The sequence below is a fragment of the Haemorhous mexicanus genome, chromosome 2 (assembly GCF_027477595.1).
Source record: "Haemorhous mexicanus isolate bHaeMex1 chromosome 2, bHaeMex1.pri, whole genome shotgun sequence".
Taxonomy (NCBI): Eukaryota; Metazoa; Chordata; class Aves; order Passeriformes; family Fringillidae; genus Haemorhous; species Haemorhous mexicanus.
The window spans coordinates 5400486-5419703 of NC_082342.1; the positions used below are offsets into that span (position 1 = coordinate 5400486).

The following is a 19218-nucleotide window of genomic DNA, read 5'->3' on the forward strand; positions in this document are numbered from 1 at the left end:
AGGGGTGTACAGCTTAGCTGTGAGTTCTTGTTTGTGAAACTTTTTCTCTCCTTTTTCCAGGTGACTGTTTTTTGTGAGACAAGTGGTTTGCAACTCATGGCCTCCACGATGAGTACTGCAGTATCGTGACACCAGGGGTCTTGGTAAGCTACTCGTTGGAAAAACAAGGATCTACTGTATCTCCATGAATGCAGATCCATCTCTTTTTGTCTATGCAGTTAAAGTTTGAATTAATTTACAGCCATCCAAATTGTAGGCTGCAAGCAAGTGGGGTGGGGCTACATTTTCACCTGTTCTCACCTCCTCTGAGCTTGTAATGATAGTGATGTGGTTATATGATCAACCAGGTCAGGGTGAAAATCCAGCTGAATAGAAATTTTTGTTGTTCTCCTTGGGTTATTTCCCATTCAGATCTTTCCCTGATATGGTGAGAATGAGTAGCCAGCTGAACCATCCCAATTCTCTGCAGCCTTTGCCTGCCATACCTTAAAGCTATCTTGAAAATACAGCCTTGGATGTAGCTTTCCAAAATGTCTTTAAAAGTGGTTTGACCATTCACTGTCACTGACTCTACCTCTAATTTTAAAACAATGATACAGGCTTTGCTATGGTAGGCAGACTCCAGCTGCAAAAATACATTTCTCTAGAGCTTTTCTATTATTGAACCCAAGATTCCTGGGCATATATGTGTTAGAAGTGCATTGAGAAAAATCATGAGACATTCCATTTCACATTATAAAAGATGGTACACTCCCCGTGTGCAGAAATAAGAAGCTGAGGAAGTTGAGTTGCTGTTGTTCCTCCAATGAATATATTGATGTATCCTTTATAGCTCTCTCTGGTAAGAATAAATTTAAACTGAGATTGGAAAACACAGTTCCCTTGCACAGCACATCACTTTTAGTATATGGAAGATGTGTATATAGAATAATAAAAATGTAAGGTTAAAAAATTGGAGGGTTCTCCTCCCACTCCTGGGTGAAGTACTTGAAAGTTTGGTCATGTCAGGAATACCATGTAGCCAGTGTGATTGTGATTCTTATCTTCATGTTTTCTCATTGCACTGTGCAAGACTGGGACCCTTGAGACAATTCTCATCTTGTAATAAAAGGTAACATAATATATAAATATCCAAACGGAAAACCTGAGGATTAAGCAACCAGAATACTTAAGTTCATCATGCAGGCATCTACGTCCTGCTGTAAGCATTGAGCTCTGCTCAGTTTCATGCTGTTACTCCTGCTCTCATTTTTTTTTTATCCTGTAATTCACTGTATTTTCAGTCACACCTTCACCTTTAGTGAGGGTGCAGTAGTTTCACAGAGTTCCACTGGCTTTTACAGATGTGTCAGTCTCTTGGAAAGCAAAGTTGTGTGCTGTTGATAATGTTACAGTTTTATTTAACAAAACAGACATAAGAGCCAAATTTGCATGCAAAGATAATACAATTTAGATATGTGTGAAGAGATTCTGTCTCCTCTTTAATGTATCTCTATAGAACCAGCTATAATTGCAACATGATAGTAGGAACAATAGGGATAGGGTAACTCCAACATTGTTCCCAAAATCAGTGGGATAACCAGCTAATAGCCCCAGAGAGGCATGTGGGTCCTCAGGAGCTTGTGGCTCAGACAGGAGTTCATCTGATTATGCCTGATAAGAGGCCTTTAAAATGAGACATTTGCTGCAGAAACATTCCCCACATTAATAGGTTCGTGCAGCACAGTGGAGATGAAACAGACAGTTGGATTACTTCTCTGGCTCATTAAGGAGATGTGTTTTAGAGAGGAGAATTTTTGTAGATGATGCAGAACTTCACATAACTAGTGCAGTGTGAATCATATTGAAGTAGAGCAGCACAAAGTCACTAAGATGTGTAACAGCACATCCTCACAACTGTGCAAATTTGGTGAACTGAAAAACCATGGTGCTCAATACTTCAAATTGCTGACAACTCTACTTGGCCAGAGGTGATTACAGAGTCCCCATGTCTTTTAATCCTCTGTTGTCATCAGCACATAAGCCAATTTATTGTTTTGAAATGCCGTTTGAACAGTAGTTTATTCATAAAATTCAAGACACTCCCATCCTAATAAGATTTATTTTGTTTCATTTGGTATACATCGGAAAAAACCACTTCTTTGGTTCTGAGAAGGAATATCGGGAATATTTACATTTGAATAATATTTAACTAGCAATGCTTAATACATTAACAATAAATCTTGGTTAGATTCTAAATTAAGTGGATTTGCATCTGAGTAGGTGAGATGAACAGAAGAGATTTTGTTGAAACATAAACAAGACAGAAATTTGTTCCAAAATAATTTAGCCCAAAGCACGTAAACAGTAATGTTCAATAGTTTCCACCTCCAGAAACAGCTTTATGTGCCTTACTGCCTGCATCATGCATATTGTTTCTTAGAAAGAAGCTGAAAAAGCAGCTGCTTTTTTTGTACCTTTTTTTTTTTTTAAGCCTCAATAATGTGTGGTGTGTTGCTGAGCAAATTTAGCTGGGTACTACTCCAGTGCTTTTTTGACCTTTCTAATAGATATGATGAGTGACTAACCCCTCAAGTTTTCAGAGTAATCACACAGAACAGTAACTTACAGGTGGTCAGGAAAGCATTTTATTTTATTTTTCTCCCTTTGTGTAACCCTTAGCACACATCATTGAACATGTGTCTAGGTATATTGGACAAAAGAGACAAAAGATTTAAGTAGAGTTTATGTTCTTAAGAAATATCAGATTATGGCCATTCACTGGGGAATTTTGGATAGCTAAGTCATGTTGGGGATTTGTACTTTTGGCTTCCTGCTGACTTGCTATGAGGTGTCTTTAAGTTGAGCATGGATGCAGAATCTAAGTGTTCAAGGCTTCCCTGTTTTGTTGACTCCAGAATGATTTGCTTTGAACAAAGGGAAGATGGCTTCTCTGCCTGTAAACTGAATGGTCAGCCGGGGCTGTCTCTGGTCTGAAATTCACATCTGTCTGAAAGCTCTTCTTCTTTGTCTTCTTGGGAATGGGGGAAGAATTGCCATGCATTGCTTCACACCCGACACATCTGCTTGGGAAGTTCCTCACTGGTTTTCTGTTCTCTCCTTGTGGGGTGGTTTGCAGTGTGCCCTGGAGATGCGAGACTTCCCCTGGGCAGCAGGAGGCACGCATCTAGAGAATGCTGGAGCTGCAGGAGGGAAGTGCCCAGTGCAAAAGCAGCGAGGAGCAAAGAGAAAAAAGGCAAGCAGGCAGCCAGCACTGAGAGAAGCGGGTGGCAGAAAGTGCTTCGACGCTGCCTCTGGCGGCACGCTCCCCAGAGGAACTTGACGAGAGCCCATCTGCGTGTGTGTGAGACTGTGAGCTCAGGATTTCTGTCAATGCATTCCAGTAACCCCAAAGTGAGGAACTCCCCGTCAGGCAACACACAGAGGTAAGGAGAATAGCCTGCAGTCAGCTGCTGAGGGTTGTTGATGCACATTGCCATCCCTGCTCTGCTGCTGGATTTGCCCAAGGACTGTGGCAGTGTGGTTTCCTGGTCCCTCTGTACTCCCATCAGCCTGCACAGTACTGGTGGTCTCCATGCTTGCAAGGCTCAGGATGAGCTGAAAGCTGTAAACCCATGAGGCATGGATTCTCTGTTCCTTGTGCTCTCCTCCCTTTCTCCAGGTGCCTGGATAGGCTGTAGGAGAGTAAACCTGGTGTTATTATATTGGTTTTTTTTTTTCCTTTCCTCCTCTTCTAATTATCTATTTCCTGAGAGATAGTTGGGCATCAGAAGGTCTCTCTGTCTGTACTTTCACACAAAATGCTTTCTCCATATTATTGGCTTGAACAGCCTGAAGAACTGATCAGCCGAGCACTGAGATCCTCTGGTCAGTCACCTGCCAGTGCAGCTGGGCAGCATTTCTTCTCCACTAATTTGGAAAGGGAAAAATATGAAAGCAAAGCAGTGTCCAGGGACTTAGGATGGTTCTGATTGACAGCATTCTTGAGTTTGAGTATTTACTCCTAGAGGTCATCTGGAGCTTAACAGTATTTCAGAGGGAGTGCTTCTGAGTCAGATGTCTGTCCAGAGGACAGCTTGTGTGAGACCACAGTGAGGATGCTAGCAAGCACTGCCTGTTGGATGTGATAGTGATGATGCTAAAACACAATGCAGAAGATCCAATAGCAATGGAGTAAGTGGAGGGTGGGGAGGGAAGGGGTGCCTAATACCCATAGAACTCACAGGAGCAAAATATTTTTAGGATACAATTTGCTGGATATAAGAGGAATGAAAGACTGAATCTCCTTTGGCAAATTGAGGAAGATTCATCTGCCCCATTTTGCAGGAGTGTGCTTGGAGATGGTATCCTTCTCTTTCCTTATTCAGGGGCAGGTTGTAGCTGGTTTAATTGTTTTCACGGTCAGAGGTTTGTGTTTCTCTGGCAGCTCGCCCCGATGGATGACGAATGCTGCAGTAATGCTGGGTTTTCCTTGTGCTCCCTGTAGAACTGGATAGGGAGGTGCAAGGGAGGGGTTGGGGGGGGTCTGCTGATCAGAGCTACAGTGTAGTTGGGGTCCAGGAGAATGGTGAGGGGAACTTTATAGTGCCTTGTTTGTTTACTCTGAGCTGGTCTTGGTGTGAGGTGCTTCTCTGTGCACATAGAAACCGTTGTCTTTATTGACAGAAGCGCCAGAGGTGGGTCCTCATGTGACAGCAGTTTCTGGGATCTGGCAGGTCTGTGGTTTGCCCTGGTGCCTTCTTGAGCAATGAGATTCCATCTTGGATAATAACCCTTTCAGGGCATGTTCAAAAAAGCACCTGCATGACTCTAAGCTTGCAGGCATTTTTTATTTGTCAGCAATTGTCTTAGCTTGTAAAGGTGACAGTGGTTGTTTCTGCTTCACTCTAATCTGTTCCTACAGGGCTGAATGAATCAATGGTGTGATTTGTCACTTTTTCCTTTTCTTTCTTTTTTTTTTCTCTCTCTCCCCAGTAGCCCCAAATCAAAGCAGGAGGTGATGGTCCGTCCCCCTACAGTGATGTCCCCGTCTGGCAACCCTCAGCTGGATTCCAAATTTTCCAACCAAGGCAAACAAGGGGGCTCCACCAGCCAATCCCAGCCCTCTCCCTGTGACCCCAAAAGTGGAGGTCACACCCCCAAAGTGCTCCCGGGCCCGGGTGGGAGTATGGGGCTGAAGAATGGGGCTGGAAATGGTGCCAAGGGGAAGGGGAAGAGAGAGAGGAGCATTTCAGCAGACTCCTTTGAACAGAGGGAAGCTGGGACTCCTAATGATGACCCGGAAATCAAAGGTACGTTTGCTAGGGTTCATGTGCAAGTGCAGACAATCAGTCTGAATCCTCTGTGAGATGGAGAATTGCTCTGCAAGAATTAGTGAAACATTTGTTTGTCTGGGGTTCTCAAAGTTCCAGCCAATGAAGTCTAAAGGTCTTGAAAGCAGGCGAAGAGGAGAGATTGTCATAGCTGGCATTGGTAAATGTCTTGTTCACGCTCGGTTAGAGCCCAGACCTGACTCTGGTGGGAAAGTTCCTTTGTGACTCTCAAACTCCCCCAGAGCATTAAAAAGTACAAATGCAACCTGTTGGTCTCCTTCTGGCCTTTGGCCTTTCAGGAACTGTTCTGTTGTAACTGGGGTTTTAACAATATACAGGTCTGTTTTGTCAACACAGATGCATAACCCGTAGCACCCTGACTGGTAACACAAGCCAGAGAGTTGGGATTTCTGCGTTCTGTTCCTGGCTCCAGCATTGCCTCAGTGAGGCAATGCAAAATCAGACCACATGTTCAGTTGTCCATCTTTGCTGTCCATTTGCTAGGTCACCTATCTAAGGTGGCTGAGCAAAGGAAAAAGTAAAGTTTTGCAGGAGTGTTTTCATGAGGCAGACATATTTATCTTTCTTCCTACATAAAAGTTCTAAAGTAGTTTTCCTGCTTTTTTATGGGGTCATTAGGGAATTCAAAGAGATCAGTTGTGGGAACTGCCACTTTCCATGAAAAAGGACACAAGAGGAGCTTTCTCCCAGTGTTGCTTGAAGGACACCAAGGCTTTAGAGGAAAGATGTGTGGTGTAATAGAAGAGTTGCCTTTAGTGGTGCTTGAGGAAGAAGCAGGAAATTTCAGAGGAAAAAAAGCTCTGATCACTTTCCAGAATTGATTTGCAAAGAGATCCCATGATAGTGATTCCCTTCTTTTCCCCTTTGTCTCTTTCCAGACTGCAATTCTGCTGATCATGTGAAGTCCCAGGAGTCTCAGCACACACCACACTCCATGACTCCTTCAAATGCTTCAGCCCCAAGGTCTTCCACACCTTCCCATGGTCTGACTGCCACTTTGGAGCCAGCAAGTGGGCAGAAGACTCCATCCAAAGTGGTTTACGTCTTTTCTACTGAGATGGCCAACAAGTAAGTAGGTAGCTGCTTGAATGTCTTCTGGGAGCAGGAATTACATTTGTGCTCATCTTTTAAGAGATTATCAAGGGCACTTTTTGCATCAAGTAGCAAAAAATCTTTACTTGTTCTGGGGATGCTGAAGAGGTTGGAGTGAACCATATCCTTAGCTTCTTTGCTCTGAGAAGTTGTTTCATTCTCTGAGGTATGGGTATATATATTTTTTTTTTTGCAAATGCTGGTGGATTTTGTTTTGCAATCCATGCAATGAATAGCAGCCAGGATGGCTTAAACTGAGACATGAACCCTGAATGCTAATGAGTTTGTAGATGTAAGCATTTTCTTTTGCTGCTCATCTAGAGTGAAATATTTGTGGCTAAATCTTTCTCCCTTTTGCCAGCTGAAAGATAGAATGGAGGCCGGTTAAGAAAAATTGATTCTTGGTTTCAACTGGATATGTGCATCTGCTTGTCTGTCTTTGCAGGGCTGCAGAAGCTGTGCTGAAGGGACAGGTGGAAACCATCGTGTCCTTTCATATCCAGAACATCTCAAACAGCAAGGCGGAACGAAACACTGTACCCTTGGTAGGGAATACCTGCATGGGGGTGAGAAGGGGAAATCGTAAATGTGTCTGTGTCTGGTTCAGAGAGATTGATGATTATTTACACTCTGAAATAAGTTTTAGGGAGACAGACAGCTGTTGTTCAGACTGCCTGCAAATAAATGTCTTGGGTCATCCAAAAAAGAGTTAGTCTTGCCGTATTTGGGTAGTGTATTTCCAACCTGTAGGTCATGCAGAGCTAGCACAGATGGAAGGGGTCCCTGCAGTAATGCCTTGAGTAAAGTAGGTTTCTGCATTGCCAAGAAGCTGCTGTTTAATTGCTGCATGAAGGTTACCATTCCCTGCACATTTTGGGCTGGTGGGATTGAGATTGGGTGTTTTGTTTGCACTGCTGCTTATGTGACATGGCTGTAAGAAGAGCAAGTGACTGAGTGTGGCTTTCTCTTGCAGAATCCTCAGATCACTGCACTTCGGACTGATCCCAAGCCCCTGCCACAGCCCCAGCCCCCTGCTGCCCAGGACCAGAACCCTCCCCAGAACGCCAAAATGCAGCCGACTCCCCCCGTGTCAGCGCCAGTATCCAAACCCACTGGCCCCCCATGTCCCATAGATCAGGACAGTCCCAGTGTGGAAAGCAAAGTGATGTCTGTGGGCAGCCCTGCCAACTCTACCCCGTTGCAGACAGAAGGATTTGGGCAGAGTTCAACCCCCAATAATCGAGCAGTTAGCCCAGTTTCCCAAGGTAGCAATAGCTCTGCTGCAGATCCCAAAGGTCCGCCCCAGCAGGGGTCTGGTGGGGACCCAGCCAGTTTGGGTGAGAATCCCGATGGACTGTCACAGGAGCAGCTGGAGCACCGAGAGCGCTCGTTGCAGACCCTGAGGGACATCCAGCGCATGCTCTTCCCTGATGAGAAGGAGTTTGCGGGAGGGCAAAGTGGGGGGCCACCCCCAAATTCTGGGGTGCTGGATGGTCCCCAAAAGAAACCCGAAGGGCCGATACAGGCCATGATGGCTCAATCCCAAAGTTTAGGCAAAGGGTCGGGGTCTCGGACAGATGGAGGGGCTCCGTTTGGCCCTCAAGGACACAGGGACATGCCTTTTTCCCCAGATGAAATGGGGCCTCCACCAATGAACTCCCAGTCAGGAGCCATAGGCCCAGACCACCTGGACCATATGACTCCTGAGCAGGTGGCCTGGCTCAAGCTGCAGCAGGAGTTTTACGAGGAGAAGAGAAGGAAGCAAGAGCAGGTGGTTGTGCAGCAGTGTTCCCTGCAGGACATGATGGTCCACCAGCACGGGCCTCGTGGGGTGGTCCGAGGTCCTCCCCCTCCCTACCAGATGACCCCCGGTGAGGGCTGGGGACCTGGGGGTCCGGAGCCCTTCCCTGAAGGCATGAACATGTCACACTCTCTGCCCCCCAGGGGCATGGCCCCTCATCCCAACGTGCCCGGGAGCCAGATGCGCCTGCCTGGTTTTGCAGGAATGATGAACCCTGACATGGAAGGCCCCAGTGTCCCAAATCCTGCCTCACGGCCTGGGCTTTCAGGAGTTAGTTGGCCAGATGATGTGCCAAAAATCCCAGATGGGCGAAACTTCCCTCCTGGTCAGGGTGTCTTCAGTGGCCCTGGCCGAGGGGAGCGGTTCCCCAATCCGCAGGGCCTGCCTGAAGAGCTCTATCAGCAGCAGCTCGCTGAGAAACAGATGGGCCTCCCTCCTGGTCTGAACATGGAAGGCATCAGGCCCGGCATGGAGATCAACAGAATGATGCCCTCCCAGAGACACATGGAGCCTGGGAACAACCCCATCTTCCCTCGCATGCCGGTAGAAGGACCGATGAGCCCATCTAGGGGGGACTTCCCAAAAGGAATACCCCCACAAATGGCTTCTAGCAGGGAGCTGGAGTTTGGGATGGGCCCTGGCAGCATGAAGGGGGACATGGGCATGAATGTCAGCATGGGCTCCAACCCACCTCTGGTCCCTCAGAAGCTGAGGGAGGCAGGAGTTGGGCCAGAAGAGATGATGAAGCTGCGCCCCGGTGTGTCGGAGATGCTCTCCTCTCAGCAGAAAATGGTGCCGCTGCCGTTTGGGGAGCACCCGCAGCAGGAGTATGGCATGGGTCCCAGGCCTTTCCTTCCCATGTCTCAGGGCCCAGGAGTCGGTCTCCGGAATCTCAGAGAACAGATCGGGCCTGACCAAAGGACTAACAACCGGCTCAGCCACATGCCGCCACTACCTCTCAATCCCACCAGTAACCCGAATAGCCTCAACACTGCTCCCCCTGCACAGCGCAGCCTTGGCCGCAAGCCCTTGGATATCTCTGCGGCTGGCCAGGTGCATTCGCCAGGAATCAACCCCCTGAAGTCCCCCACGATGCGCCAGGTCCAGTCTCCCATGATGGGGTCTCCCTCGGGGAACCTTAAGTCCCCTCAGACGCCCTCCCAGCTGGCAGGAATGCTCGCGGGCCCCACTGCCGCAGCTGCTGCTGCCTCCATTAAATCCCCTCCTGTCTTGGGGTCTGCTGCTGCTTCTCCTGTCCACCTCAAGTCTCCGTCTCTCCCCGCACCTTCTCCTGGATGGACTTCATCTCCAAAGCCTCCTTTGCAGAGCCCTGGGATTCCCCCGAACCATAAGGCGTCTCTAACCATGTCTTCTCCAGCCATGCTGGGGAACGTGGAGTCAGGTGAGTGCTGCCTCTGCTAGCCAGATTTGGTGCTTTGGTTCATGTCGGGTCATCTAAGATGGGCAGCAAAGGGAGGGAGGAGGGTTCCTGCAGCAGGACAAGAGCTGGACGGCCCTTTCCCTATTTGAGGGGGGCTGTACCGAGGGTTTGGTGGGTGGCCATGCAAGTGGAGGATGAGGGCTTCTCCTCCTGTTGTATTTGTGGGTTTGCACCGTGCCTCCCATGTTTTGAGCTGACAGCTGATCACTCTGAGAATGTGAAAGTGAAAGGATGGGGTTAAGAGGTGTGAAAAGATGTGGAGGATTGATGGGAGAAATCTCTCCTTGGAAGGGTCTTGTGCTGTTCTTCCATAGCTCATAGTCATTGTAGCTCAATAGAGAAGATCCCGTTAATGTTATTAAAGCTCTTTGGTATAAAAGGTTCCTACAAAGACATGCCGAGCAGTTAACCAGCTGTGTATCTAGAATGGTTAGTCCTTTGTCAGGAATGGTTGGTCCTTTGTCGGTTTACATTGCAGACAGGAAGTTGTGATTCAGTTGTTCAGACTCCAAGCATTTTGGAGTGATCTAACCACCGCTGTACATAACATTTGGCTGCGTGCTGAGCTGTGCTGTGCCTGGGACCTTGGGGTCCTGCTGCTGGCACACTTCTGCTCTCACCTTCTCAAAGCTCACCCGCCCTTCAGTCCGGGCTTCCACAGCAGCCTGGACTGGGCAGCCTTCCCGCCCGGGAAATTCTCCTGGCTGGGAAAGTGGAGCCCTTTGCCCATGTTGCCCTCTAGTGCTGCCACGGGTAACAGCGGGGAGCGGGACCGGGATGTGCCTGTGGGGTCGGTGGCTCGGGAGGGCACCCAAGTGCTTCAGTCTGTGCCTTACTTAGTGCTTAATGAATGCTTTGGCATGCAGCTCTTCCAAACCATGGATCTTTCAGCGTTGCAGTTTTTTTATATTCCGCGTTCTCATTTCCTCTTTTAGTTGGGAGGGGCTGAGGAACGTGCAGTGAATTATCAGTGAGAGTACAGCTTCATTTTAGCGTCTGCCCATTGGTCTGGGTGGCATAAAATTCGTCAGTGAAGAACAAAGGAGATTGGAAGTGCAGTTAAGTTACTTCTAATTTTGTGAGAGCAAAGGATGACCTTAAGCTAATAGATGCAGAGAATGCTTCTTTCACTGGAATAAGCAGCTAATATCTCTGTATGAAACAAGAAATGCAACGTAAACAGGGAGTTTTACTTGTAGCTCCTGATGCAGCTTGTCAGAAATGTGCTCGAATGTCTCAGCATAATATCTGCTACAGCTTGCCTTGTGCTGCCTGTCTTTTTTGATTTTAGATTTTGATTTTTATGACTAGCTCTGGTACCTAAGTCTGTCTTCAGTGTATGGAAATTGAATAGTAAGATTTTCAGACTAAACTGGTAATTCTTCATGTGGTTTTGTAGAGGCTCAAGATAGTTCTAGTTAGAAGTGCTATGCAGTAGGATGACAGATATTAATCAACTTGACCAATTGGCTTATTTTTCTGGTTATCTTTCATACTCATTGACTGCATTAGTCAGGTAGTCTTGCAGTAGGAAAGTTTTCTATTTTTTGAGATTTCTAGGGGAAAAAAGTTTGATTTAAGAAACACAGTAAGAAGGAGAAAAATTTAAATTCATTCTCTCTTTTCCTTTTTTTCCTAAGGTGGTCCACCTCCTTCCACAGTCAGCCAGTCTGCTCCTGCGACTCTCCCTGGAAATCTTCCCTCTAGCAGTCCTTACACAATGCCTCCAGAGCCAACACTGTCCCAGAATCCTCTCTCCATTATGATGTCCAGGATGTCCAAATTTGCCATGCCCAGCTCTACACCGCTCTATCATGATGCCATCAAAACTGTGGCCAGCTCGGATGACGACTCCCCTCCAGCACGCTCCCCAAACTTGCCACCTATGAACAGCGTACCAGGTAAGAAAATCAAAGGAACATAAGCACAAGGCATCAGGATGATTTTATGGAAACCTCATCAAATGAAGACAGTGAGATGGGAAAAAACTTGAGGAATATGTAGCCATGGTTGTTTCTGAGGAAGCAGTTGCTGTTCTCTGAAATGTAGTAATGGAAATTCTCCTTGTAATTTTTTTTCTGTTCAGAAAGTGTGCATTCTTCAGAAGGTGTCTAACATGGAAGGCACTTGTGTATGGGAGAGATTGTCCCTCAGGCAGACTAGAATTGTTTGTATGAATGAAGGCTGCTCATGGGATTAAGGGTCAGATCTACAGTGTGTTATCCAGAGGAAACTTTACCTCTCCTGTCTTAAGGCAGTGCCATAGAAGCTTCACTGCTTTTGGGGGGGTTTGTTTGGGGTTTTTTTGACACTGAATCATCAAAAACATAAAAGTAGGCTGTAGCACCTCCACCCTATTGAATTAATACTGAAAAAGGGGATGAGCGGATGTTTCAAGAGAGTGGCAATTGATAATGAATTCTTGATGAGTTTACCTGTAGTTTTGCAATGTGTTTCACACAGTAATGGCTGAATATATCTGGGGAAAGCTGACTAATTAAATAAGTTCATGGTGGTAACTCATTAACCTCATTGATCAGTGCCTCTTAGTCTTACGAGGGTTACCTGATTTATCACTACTGAGTTTTGGAAGGAGTTCCGGTCGCTTCCCAGTGGACAAATGTCCATATGCTGATAATCTGTCACAGACGTGTTTGCTACTGCCTGTGTCATCCAGACTGTCAGGGAAGTAGTAAAAGTATGGTTTGGATTGAAATCCTACTTATGGAGCGGGCTTTTGTCACTGATAGGGCAGTGACAAGCTTAGGGAGGTGGCTGTTCGAATGGCATCAAATTTCTGGTTAAAATAACACTTTTCAAAGCCACTGCTGATGGTTTTTTTACTAGCACTGTTTATTTTGTGTGTGTGTGCAGACTTGGTAACTTTGCAGAAAGCTCTCTGATGGCTTTATTGATTATTACTGGTTGTTGTCTAAATGTGATTCCTTGTTTCTTCCCTAGGAATGGGCATTAATTCTCAGAATCCTCGAATTTCAGGTCCAAACCCAGTGGGTCCAATGCCAACCCTTAGCCCAATGGGAATGACCCAGCCTCTTTCCCATAACAACCAGATGCCCTCTCCAAATGCTATGGGACCCAATATACCTCCTCACGGGGTCCCCGTGGGACCCGGCCTGATGTCACACAACCCAATGATGGGGCATGGTTCCCAGGAGTCTCCAATGGTACCTCAAGGACGCCTGGGCTTCCCGCAGGGGTTCCCTCCCGTACAATCCCCTCCACAGCAGGTGCCATTTCCACACAACGGGCCCAGTGGTGGACAAGGCAACTTCCCAGCGGGAATGGGCTTCCACGGAGAAGGACCTCTGGGGCGTCCTACCAACCTGCCCCAAAGTTCGACAGATCCAGCACTTTGCAAGACTGGAGGCCCTGGCGGTCCAGACTCCTTCACTGTTCTTGGAAACAACATGCCTTCGGTTTTCACTGATCCAGAGCTGCAGGAGGTGATCCGTCCCGGAGCCACGGGAATACCAGAGTTTGACCTGTCCAGGATTATCCCATCGGAGAAGCCCAGCCAGACACTACAGTATTTCCCTCGTGGGGAGGTGCCAGGCCGCAAGCAGCCGCAGGGTCCCGGGCCTGGCTTCTCCCACATGCAGGGGATGATAGGAGAGCAGACCCCGAGGATGGGACTAACATTGCCCGGCATGGGGGGCCCCGGGCCGGTGGGGACTCCGGATATCCCTCTCGGCACGGCTCCGTCCATGCCCGGTCACAACCCGATGAGGCCGCCGGCCTTCCTGCAGCAGGGCATGATGGGGCCGCACCACCGCATGATGTCACCAGCACAGCCCGCCATGCCCGGCCAGCCCGCGCTCATGAGCAACCCCGTGGCCGCCGTGGGCATGATCCCGGGCAAGGACCGAGCCCCCGCCGGGCTCTACAGCCACCCGGGCCCCGTGGGGTCACCTGGGATGATGATGTCAATGCAGGGCATGATGGGACCCCAACAAAACATCATGATTCCCCCCCAGATGAGGCCCCGAGGTATGGCTGCTGATGTTGGCATGGGAGGATTTAGCCAAGGCCCTGGAAACCCAGGGAACATGATGTTTTAAGCTGCTACCATAAGACTGGATGTTCTGATCCTTGTCAAGATGAGATTCCAAGTCCTGAGGGCTTTTTTGGGAGCTTCAGGAGTACAGTTTGGCCATGCAATAGGTGAAAAGAGACCAGAGGATGCTTTGGGAAATCTCGAATGTATGGAATTACCTGAAAAAAAAAAATATTCATTTTAACAGGTTGTTTTTTTTTTAAGATTTATTTTTTAAAAATTATTTTTGTGGACTTGGGTATCCCGTGACGGCACCTGCTTTGAGAATCTGTAGCTGTATTTTGAGAATTGCCATTTGTCACAAGTTGCACCATTCTCTGTATGTTTACGTCCTTCGGACTGGCTTCTCCCAGGACTCTCGGTTATTTTTGGGGTTTTTTGTGTACTGTACTATATTGTAAAAGGGATTTTAGCAGAGACTTTAGTCTTTGGGGTGAGAGGAGAATGGGATTCTAGGCTGTTTACTTTAGGTGGAGAATCCATCTTCAGAACTTCGGACTATTTTCCTTCAACTCCAATGTATAGAAAAACCAAACTACGACCTCAGAGCAGAGTATTAATGAAAAGCACAAAAAGGAACTTAAGTTCAGTGAGGGGAATCTTTTAAAAGAAATAAATAATAAGTTAAGGACATATTTTTCAAATTATGGCGTGCTGTCCAGCACCTTCTGTCTCTCCCTCCCACTCTTTATTAAATAGGCTTCTCTCTCTCTCCGTCCCCTTCTGTCTCCTCCTATGGCAGCTGCAATACATTGTGTTATTTTGGGGAGTAAATCTAGGAGAGCCTCTCCTCACGTGGGGACTCTTCCCACTTTTAGGAAGGGGCTGGACTTGGACACTGTTACATCCTACAGTAGTCTCTCTCACTGTTTCCTATTCTCCTTTTCTTAGAAACCCCAAGTGATTTTATTAATGTGGGAGTGGAACAGACACTAAAAGTTATCCAGGATTTTTTTTTGTGGTTATTTTTTTTTCCTCCCCAGCGTAAAACGTTCTGTGTAACCTCCATTAAATTTGGTACAAAACCACTCGCCAGGGCTGTGGTGTCAGAAAAATAAAATATATTGTTTCTTACAAAAATGAACTGTCTCCTTTATCCAGTCCAGTTGTTTCTGTGTAGATCAAACAGCTGGCCAGATGACTGCTCTTCCTTGTGATCACAGCCAGCCTAGGGGCCAGGTGGGCTAAACTTTGACAGCTCCTAAAAGTCTGGTCAATAGGCAGCTGTGTGCTCCTTTTGAGGCAATTCTGTTAACTTAATCCTGAACTGAGCTTGTTATCCCTTGGAGTGAGGTCTTATTTCAGAACACCCCAGGAACTATACTTACAGACTTCCTCAATTTGTTGAGGGTCAAGGAACAGATGAAACTTGTCTCCGTCACTTCCTCCTGGAGAGTGTTTGCAGCACTGCAAGGTACATGGGTTTGAGCTCCCCCTGAGCAGCAGTGTCAGTCTGCCAAGGCACTGGGATTGTGCCTCTCTGGGGATTCTGGATTGGGTCAGGTCTCTTGATTGCCAGCACTGAGAGCCTGAGATGGTGGGGAAGGATGAACTTTAATAACAAAGGTGAGAGAGAAATTGTCAGTGAGCAGATTTTTATCAAGACAGCCCTGCTGAGTAAATTGTTGCTTTGCCACAGTTCTCATCGATTGCTTCCTAATCCCCTGTCTTTTCAAGCTTGCCTTTTGAGAGGATTTCAGCAAGGAGGTTTTATGGTCCTGCCTATGAGGAATGAAAGGATGGATGACAAAACATGGATTGGGAGTTGAGTCCTACTCCTGGAGAATACCATCATGAGCAGATATGGATCTGTAGGCCAGGGTGTGGGCTCTGTGGCTGGCTGTTCTCTGGTCCCCCAGCACTGTATATGCAGTGGGTAATCTGTTCTTCCTTCCACTTACTGCTACTTAAAATGATTTCAATGAGTAGTTTCTTCAGAGGACTGGCTATTAGTGTGAAAATTCATGTGGAGAATGAGTATTTTTACCATGCTTGTGTGTGAGAATTTTTTACAGTTAACTCATACTTAACAGGTGGAAAAAGAATTCCTCTTGGTGGCTGATTTACTAAACTTTTGTTGCTGGTGTTACAAAATGAGTGAAGCCATGCACTGTTGGAGGCACGCAAGCCTCAGAGCCTTCTGTTGTCTGCTTCCAAATTCACCTTTGTGCTGTCATGCAAATTTACGATGATTTTGGGTGAGAATTACTCTTTTGACAAAGTGTAGGATGTCTGTTGTGGTGCTTCCCTCTGACAAGACAGGCAGCGTGAAGCACGGGCTTGTCAAGATTTTGGAAAGAGATGACAATGACACAGTAAGTGTTATTTCTGTAGAGCGGAATTACCTCTTCTTTAAGTGGTTGCACAGCTCCCTTTTGAGGACCTTGCATGGGAATTGTTACAATGCAACCTTTTTAAGTGTTGCCACTTCTGCCATCACTCCTGACTGTTTTTACCACGTTGAACAAAGCAAAGTTCTTGATCGACATAGAAATGAGCCGGAGGTTTTGGGATTTTTTTAAACTGTCATAGGGCCTCCTATGCCTGTTAAGATTTTGAATAGCAAAGGATTTGGGTGGCTGTGACTTATTCCAGGAAAATTAGCATAGGAAATTCACTGTTTCAAAGCCACTGAACAGTGAGAGGATACATTTTAAACATGCTGTATAATTAAAGTTCCTTCTGTCTCTAATTTATGATGCTGGCATTTAGTATGTTAATGAGATTTTTTCCTACAGAAAGCGCAGAAGATGTGGATTCTCCTGAGTCCACATAGGTGCACTTAACCTCAGTGTTTGCACCAGCAGATGAGCAAGAGTTGCTAAGGTCTTAGTTGGCTCCAGTTGTGAAAATGACTGTGTAGATGTGCGTAGATGAACTTCTTTGTTTTGCTCTGATTCTACTTCTTCCCTTTTTGCTTTGCAAATGGAAAAGCTTTCTAGCTGTCAGCCTTGCGGATTCACCTGAGTATCTGTAAGTCAGGCTCTGTTCTCTCCTGCTTATCAATAGTAACTGTGACTCAGCTTTGGTAGTCATGGTACAGTTGAAGATGGAAAATGGGTTGCCATTTTTAGTTTTCTTTCTCCCCCCCCTTTATTTTAAGCTTTCAAATCATCCTCCTCCACCTTTGTTTGAAAGAATGAAATAGACTTTATTCATACATGCTTGGCTGCTCTTCCTCTCTAGTAACATGGGAGGAAACAGTCTGCTGTTCAAATTATCTCATCCCAGATGGCTGCGCAGCCGGAGTGTGGAGAGACTTAAAAGGTAAACCCAGCAGATGGTGAACTTCTGAAACGCGAAGTAATGTGCCTGCTAAATCAAAAGTTTAAAATATTTGAAATCTGTTTGTTTTAAATTAGTAGACTTGCACTCAGGTCATCTGTGAAGTACACTGGCAGTTTTAAGCACCGTCCAAATAAACTCGTGATTTGTACCTGTATCATGGGCTAGCTAATCTGCCAAAGAAGATGACAGCAAGGAGCCAGCCTTAGGAGTTTAGTCCTGACATCCTTGGGGTGTCTAATGGGCCACATTTTGGAAGACAGACCAGTGTGTGGAGATCTGATCTGCATCAGTCTGTGTTGGGATTTGAATGCTGGTAGTGCTTCTGGAACAATACATGTGTCCTGACTCAGAGTAGATGTGGGTGCCCAAGTCTTTCTGAGGGTAAGCTGAAATGCCCCATTTTTTGTTCCCCCCAAGTGTTGGGACTATTACAAATTTGGTATATGCAGGGCTTAATTTTGAGGTGCTTTGTGTATTCTCTGCTATGCTGGTTTTCACTCAGGTGGAAGGACAGCCTACATTTTATTGGTGGTGTGTGGTGGTGTTTGCAGGGGTCCCAGGATGAGGGAAGAGATTAGAATCTTGACTCCGTGTTTCAGAATGCCTCAGCTTTTCCATTCTGTGTTTGCAATACAGTAGCTCCCACTTACTTGTGTCTTTTGCTATTAAAACTCTTCCACTGTCCAATCAATCCTCTTCTGGAATGATAATTTACACTAGTTGTGGTCAGAAATAACTCCTCCATCCTGTGAGCCACAACTACCATGGAAGTGCTCAGTGGGATGGACCATTGCATGGCCCAACCACTTTGACACTGAGGGGAAGGGTAAGGCTAGAACAGGGCAGAGGGGGCACTGCAGAAACCCTGCAAGAGACAGTGAAGTAACCTGTTCCCAGTGGCGCCTTCCTCCAGGCCACTGCCAAGAAGCTGGCCTGCTTTTCTAAGGTCTTCTGCTGTTACTGAACTTTGTGTTACTCTACTACCTAGAGTGATAGGAGGATCTTAATTGTGCAAAAGCAGTGCCCTTTAACAATCTTACCTGCTCTGGAACAACTTGCACTGCTGAGTGCTCTGGCTTGGGGCTGTGTTACAATTTTTTACCTGGCTGCTGGTCAGTTTTGTTGGGGATGCTCCTAGTTATTTTTTAAGAATAGGTATGTGAATTCCCCTTTTGTATGGCCAAAGTTCCCGATGACTTTTTCCAAGCAGTCCATGCCTCACAAATAACTTGTAATCGTAGACCTAATATTTTCATCACTGTTCCCCAAATAGTTGAAACTGTGTATAAGAGAGAGCTTGATTAGAGCAGAACACACTGTTGTTAAGGAGGGGTAGGCATTGATTTTTATGTAGTGGCATTATGGTTTCAGGCTGTACAAAAACTTGATGGAAAATAACAATGCTTTGTTTGCTTTTTTGACAGCTTCTAATAGCAGTTCAGTGAGACCTCCAGCAATGTATTTAGCATTCAAATTATTCTGTTCACTGTGCGTGGTGTCAACATGCAATTGTGGTGGGGGCAGGCTAATGAAAGAGTAGGGGTGAATCCAGCCCATTCTTAGGGAAAAGGTGCTGTAGTGCCTCCATCATATATCTGTCAATGGCTTACATTAAGTGATTTTTTTCACTAAGTGAGAAGAGGTAACACAGAACCTAAATTGCAAGGCCATTTTAATAAATGGTCCCCCTATTTTAACCTCTGCCTATCCCAAAGGATGTAGGGACCACGTTTTACTTACGTATTGACAAGTGGAGATCTTTTTCAATGAAATAGTCAGTGAGATCGAGTGCACCCTCAGCAAGTTTGCAGAGGACACGAAGTCAAGTGGTGCCAAGAGAATGACCTGGACAAACTTGAGAAGTAAGACTGTGAGAACCTAGTAAGGTTCAACAAGTCCCAGTACATGGTGCTGCACCTGGGTCAGGACAATCCCAGACATGAGCCCAGCCTAGGAGAAGAAGTCATTGAGAGCAGCCCTGTGGAGAAGCACTTGGGAATTGTGGTGGATGAAAAGCTGGACATGAGCCAGCACCGTGTGCTCATAGCCCAAAAAGCCAACCGTATTTTGGGCTGCATCCAAAGCCCTGTGGGCAGCAGGTCAAGGATGGGATTCTGCCCCTCTGCTCTGCTCTGGTGAGACCCCACTGCAGTGCTGCATCCAGCTCTGGGGCACCCCAGCACAAGAA

General features: G+C 46.5%; 1 protein-coding gene across 7 annotated transcripts in view; it reads left to right on the plus strand.

Moving 5' to 3' along the window:
* BCL9 (BCL9 transcription coactivator) overlaps positions 1–14822 on the plus strand; it is a 57999-nt gene extending 43177 nt beyond the window's left edge. For 5 of the 7 annotated variants that reach the window (XM_059872398.1, XM_059872429.1, XM_059872405.1 and 2 more), the window contains exons 2-9: positions 61–143; positions 3119–3425; positions 4975–5291; positions 6212–6401; positions 6871–6970; positions 7399–9628; positions 11308–11568; positions 12629–14822. In XM_059872398.1, the coding sequence (XP_059728381.1) occupies positions 3373–3425; positions 4975–5291; positions 6212–6401; positions 6871–6970; positions 7399–9628; positions 11308–11568; positions 12629–13746 (4269 nt within the window). In that variant the 5' untranslated portion in view covers positions 61–143; positions 3119–3372 and the 3' untranslated portion in view covers positions 13747–14822. The remainder of the gene's footprint in view (positions 1–60; positions 144–3118; positions 3426–4974; positions 5292–6211; positions 6402–6870; positions 6971–7398; positions 9629–11307; positions 11569–12628) is intronic. The other 2 variants (XM_059872444.1, XM_059872439.1) reach the window with 2 other exon arrangements.
* The last annotated feature ends 4396 nt before the right edge of the window (positions 14823–19218 follow it).